Genomic DNA, 5,483 nt, shown 5'->3' with positions numbered 1-5,483 from the left:
GCTACTAGTACACATGGAATGATAACCAGGATGAGAGGATTTTTTCTAAAATTGATTGGATGTTTGTCATGGGATATGGATGGATGATATGCCAGATTGTAGAGCAGATATCTTTCCAGAAGGTGTGAGTGACCATTGTCCCATTGTGGTCAAAATGGTGCAGCAAGAAGAAGAAAAAAGCTTTCAAGTTTTGTAATGTGTGGAGCAAGCATCCAGAATTTAACAAGATTGGAGATTGGTTGGGGCACATAAGTAGAGGGTTATAAAATGCTCCAAGTGGTTAGAAAGTTGAAGATGTTAAAGAGGAATCTAAAGAAGTTATACCAGCAGAATTTTAGTAACATTGTCAAGGAGGCCCTAGAAGATAAGATTTCCATGTTAAACAGTCAGGAGAAGCTACAACATGATCTTTTAGATGTTACGTTACAGCAAGAGGAGAAGAGACAACTCAAATTGAAATATAGAAAGTCTGCTGAACTTGATGAGGTGTTCTTGGTCCAGAGAAGTAAAGCAATATGGATTAAGTTAAGGGATGATAACACAATATTTTTTCTCCATAATCATACAGAGGAAAATCACACAGTCAGTGTATCGTTTAGGATGAGCAAAGCCAAGTATAGTATGAGCCTGAGAAGATTGTTAGGGTGTTTTTTAGGTGTTACCGGCAGTTACTAGGAGAGAATGGGGGCCCAAGAAGGAAGGCTTATTCAGAGTTTTTTAATCAGGGGCCAAAACTGTCTGTGGAACACCCATGCAGTCTGCTGAGGAATTTTTTTGAGAATGAGATTAGAGATGCTATATTTAGCATTAATATAAATAAGTGTCCTGGATCTGATAGTTATGGGAGTGGTTTTTTCAAAGAAGCATGGAGTGTGGTGGGACAAGACATTTGTATGGCCGTGTGGGAGTTCATGAACACTGGTGAAATGTTGAAGGAATTCAATGCAACTTTAATTTCTCTCATCCCAAAGGTGAGGATCCTGTTAATGCAAGTCAGTTCAGATCCATTTCCTGTTGTAATGTCCTATACAAATGTATTTCAAAATTACTATGCATTAGACTGTCAGCAGTATTACCTTTCTTGGTGAATGATACACAAGCAGCTTTTGTCAAGGGAAGGTAATTCGTTCATAATGTTCTAATATAACATGATTTACTCAGACATCATAATAGGAAGACATCATCTAGATGTCTGATGAAGATAGACCTCAGAAAAGCATATGACATGGTGAAGTGGGAGTTTGTTCAGGAAATGCTAGAGGGGTATGGTTTTCCTCCCAAATTCACTTAAATTGTTTCTCTATCAAGGTAAATGGAGATAGTTGCGGTTATTTTGAAGGTAAAAGGGGGTTGAGGCAAAGGGATCCAATCTCACCTTTGTTGTTTGTGTTGGTCATGGAGTACTTGAGTAGAATTTTGAAACATATGAGTCAATTACCTGACTTTAGGTTCTATCTTATGTGCAAGGAGGTGCAACTAACACATCTTATCTTTGGAGATGATCTCATGATTTTCTACAAAGGCACTAAAGCCTCAGTGCAAAGGATAATGGAGGCTTTGCAACATATTTCTGTTGTTACATGGTTGACTGCTAAATCTGATAAATTTAGTATTTATATGGCTGGTGTGGATGATGAGATAAGAATCAAGTTACTGGAAATTATTGGATTTAGTATAGGGACCTTTCCTATGAAGTATTTGGGACCGCCTTTATCACATAAAAATTAGAATAAGCTTGATTGCCATCAACTCAGTTTGAAAGTTACTGAGAAAATCAGGGTTGTTTCTTCAAGACAACTATCTTATGCAGGGAAATTGCAAGTTGTTAATTCTATATTGTTCTCTCTTCACAGCTTTTGGGGTGCTATATTTCATATTACCCCAAAGTGTGTTGAAGGATGTGGACAGGAAATGTAGGAAATTTCTCTGGGGAAGTAGTGAACATGCAAAGAAGGTGGCATTCGTAGCATGGAAGAAAGCGTGTACACGAAAGATGTTAGGTGTGGAATTGGCCAAACAAGTCAATTCTTTTGTTCACATAGTCGTGATGTAAGCGCTTACCTCATAATAGTCGTGATGTAAGCGCTTACCTCATCATAGGAAATTCATTCCTATAAATAGGTAGCTTATGGTTCATTTGTAAGATATCATCAAGATCATTTGCTAAACACATCCCAAAGAGAGAAAAAAATCTAAGAGAAATACTCTTAGTGAAAGGCCTAAGTAAGAGAAGGTCTTTGAGAGAATTTTCTGTGGTAAAATTCTTGAGTGTAATTGGGATTGGGGTTGTGAGGTTGAGTGTTGTAAACAATTGTAATATTTCTTCTTTAATAAGATCTGCAGCAGCAACGTGGACGTAGCTCTCACATTGAGGGTGAACCACTATAAATCTCTGTGTGTTATTTATTTATTCTTCGCTTACATCACGGCGTAAGTAGGTTCTGTCTAAGGAGGTTGGTATTTAAGTGGTCCAGCTGTGACCCTCCAATCTTTCCTGGGAACCTGCTACAAAGGTCGGATTTGGGATTCAAATCCTAACAACTGGTATCAAAGCAACAGGTTGTGTTGTGATTTAGAAATGATGGGAGGCGAAGATGGTACGACGCACGGCATCGGTAAATTCGATGGTACAAATTTTGCGTTCTGGAGAATGCAAATTGAAGATTATTTATATGGCAGAAAGCTTCATGAACCTCTGAGTCCGAAACCAGAGGAGATGAAGCAAGCAGATTGGAATCTCCTCGACAGACAAGTTCTGGGAGTCATTCGGCTGACGCTGTCGAAGAACGTTGCTCACAACGTGGCAAAGGAGAAGACCACCGCAGATATGATGAAGGTATTGTCTGACATGTATGAGAAACCTTCGGCAAATAATAAGGTATTTTTCATGAAGAAACTATTTCATCTAAAGATGATGGAAAATGCTCATGTTGCTGCACACGTAAATGAATTCAATACCATTGTTAATCAATTGTCATCGGTAAAAATTGACTTCGATGATGAAGTGCAAGCTCTAATTTTGTTGGCATCCCTACCAAATAGCTGGGAGCCAATGAGAGCAGCGGTTAGTAATTCTGTCGGTAGTGACAAACTAAAGTTCAACGATGTTAGGGATCGTATCCTTGCTGAGGAAGTGCGCAGGACAGATTCTGGAGAGGCATCGACGAGTTCTGCTTTTAATGTTGAAAACAGAAGCAGAAATTATGACAGAAACTACAACCGAAATAGGGGCAGATCGAAGTCAAGGAATGGCAGGGGTGAGTGTTGGAACTGTGGAAAACCAGGTCACTTCAAGAAGAACTGCAGGGCGCCAAAGAAGGAGGACAACAAGGGGGCTGGAATCAACGCTGCTACAGAAGACATTGGCGATGCGTTGTTGCTATCGGTTGACAGCCCGATAGACTCTTGGGTGCTTGACTCAGGAGCGTCCTTTCATACCACCCCACATCATGATATAATGACAAACTACGTGGCTGGGAATCTCGGCAAAGTTTATTTAGCCGATGGAGAGCCGCTAGACGTTGTTGGCACGAGAGACATTAATTTGAAGATGTCAAATGGATCCTCGTGGAAGATTACAAAAGTTAGACATGTTCCAAAGCTGATGCGAAACCTGATTTCAGTAGGTCAGCTTGATGATGAGGGATATGATCTCAACTTTGGTAATGGGTCTTGGAAGGTGGCGAAAGGTGCTATGGTAGTTGGCCGAGGAAAGAAGATTGGCACTCTCTACATGACGGATAGCTGTCGTGATATTGTTACTGTGGTTGACAACACAAAGAAGACAGATTTGTGGCATTGTCGGCTTGGGCATATCAGCCAGAAGGGGATGAAGCTGTTGGTGACAAATGGCTTAATTCCGGAGCTGAAGACGGTGGACCTTCATACGTGTGAGAGCTGCATTCTCGGAAAACAAAAGCGAGTAAGCTTCTCAAGTGCAGGCAGAGAGTTGAAGGTCGAAAAGCTGGAATTGGTGCACACAGACGTGTGGGGACCTACCACTGTACCCTCCCTTGGAGGATCACACTACTACGTGACCTTCATTGATGATTCAACCAGGAAGGTATGGGTTTATTTTATGAAAAATAAATCCGATGTGTTTAGTGTATTCAAAAGATGGAAAGCCATGGTCGAGAATGAAACAAACCTCAAGTTGAAGTGTTTGAGGTCCGACAACGGCGGAGAATACACTGATGGTGATTTCAAACGGTACTGTGCCGATAATGGGATCAAGATGATGAAGACTATTCTTGGAACGCCGCAACAGAATGGAGTAGCCGAAAGAATGAACCGAACGTTGAACGAGCGTGCTCGGAGTATGAGAATACACTCTGGACTGCCCAAGACATTCTGGGCAGATGCAGTAAATACCGCGGCCTTCTTAATTAACCGAGGACCGTCAGTTCCCTTGGATTTCAGAATTCCAGAAGAAGTCTGGAGTGGCAAGAAGGTAAATCTTTCATTTCTGAAAGTGTTCGGTTGCTTATCATATGTTCATAATGATGATACGGCTAGAAGCAAGCTTGATCCAAAATCAAAGAAGTGTTACTTTATTGGCTATGGTGACACCGAGCTTGGGTACCGATTTTGGGATGAACAAAATCGGAAGATCATCCGAAGCAGGAATGTTGTCTTTAACGAAGAGGTACTGTACAAAGACAAGCTGCAAAAGAATTCAGAATGTCAGGACAAGGAATCGGAAATAGTCGATTTGAGGGACTTTCCGGCACCTGAGCCGCAGCCAGGTACAACCGAGGCAGAGGAACAAACAATCCGAGAAGGTGCTGATGAAAGTGCTGATTCTGAAACAAATGAACAGACGCCAATCACAGAGCTGCGTAGATCATCCAGGATCAGGAAGCCGCTTCACAGGTACTCTCCATCCCTCAACTACATTCTACTCACTGATAGAGAGGAGCCGAAATGTTATGAAGAAGCAATGCAAGTCGATGAATCGACTAAGTGGGAGCTGGCAATGAAGGATGAAATGGATTCACTATCGGCAAATCATACATGGGAATTATCCGAGTTGCCACAGGATAAAAAGGCATTGCAAAACAAATGGGTTTATCGGATAAAGGAAGAACCCAATGGAAGCAAGCGTTATAAAGCAAGGCTGGTTGCAAAGGGATTTCAACAGAAAGAAGGCATTGACTATACGGAGATCTTCTCTCCCGTAGTCAAGATGGTGACTATCAGAACTGTTCTTGGGCTGGTAGCAAAGGAAAATCTACATCTGCAACAGATGGACGTGAAAACTGCATTTCTTCACGGTGATCTAGACGAGGAAATCTACATGCGACAGCCGGAGGGATTCAAAATCAAAGGAAAGGAGAATCTGGTGTGTAAACTTCAAAAGAGTCTGTACGGACTGAAACAGGCTCCAAGACAGTGGTATTTAAAGTTTGACAGCTTTATGAAGAAAGCTGATTTTTCAAGGTGCGAGGCAGATCACTGCTGTTACTTCAAAAAATTTGAAGACT

General features: G+C 41.4%; 1 protein-coding gene across 1 annotated transcript; it reads left to right on the top strand.

Moving 5' to 3' along the window:
* Positions 1 to 267: 267 nt before the first annotated feature.
* On the top strand, positions 268 to 1,917 carry LOC132643947 (uncharacterized). The gene is made up of 6 exons (XM_060360483.1): positions 268 to 614; positions 656 to 982; positions 1,060 to 1,119; positions 1,162 to 1,263; positions 1,449 to 1,694; positions 1,854 to 1,917. The coding sequence occupies exons 1-6, from the start codon at positions 268 to 270 to the stop codon at positions 1,915 to 1,917; spliced, it is 1,146 nt and encodes a 381-aa protein (XP_060216466.1).
* Positions 1,918 to 5,483: the final 3,566 nt, after the last annotated feature.

Source organism: Lycium barbarum, chromosome 6 (genome assembly GCF_019175385.1).
Source record: "Lycium barbarum isolate Lr01 chromosome 6, ASM1917538v2, whole genome shotgun sequence".
In the NCBI taxonomy this organism is placed as follows: domain Eukaryota; kingdom Viridiplantae; phylum Streptophyta; class Magnoliopsida; order Solanales; family Solanaceae; genus Lycium; species Lycium barbarum.
The sequence above is the reverse complement of the archived record's forward strand: the minus strand, read 5'-3'. Positions and strand labels throughout refer to the sequence as shown.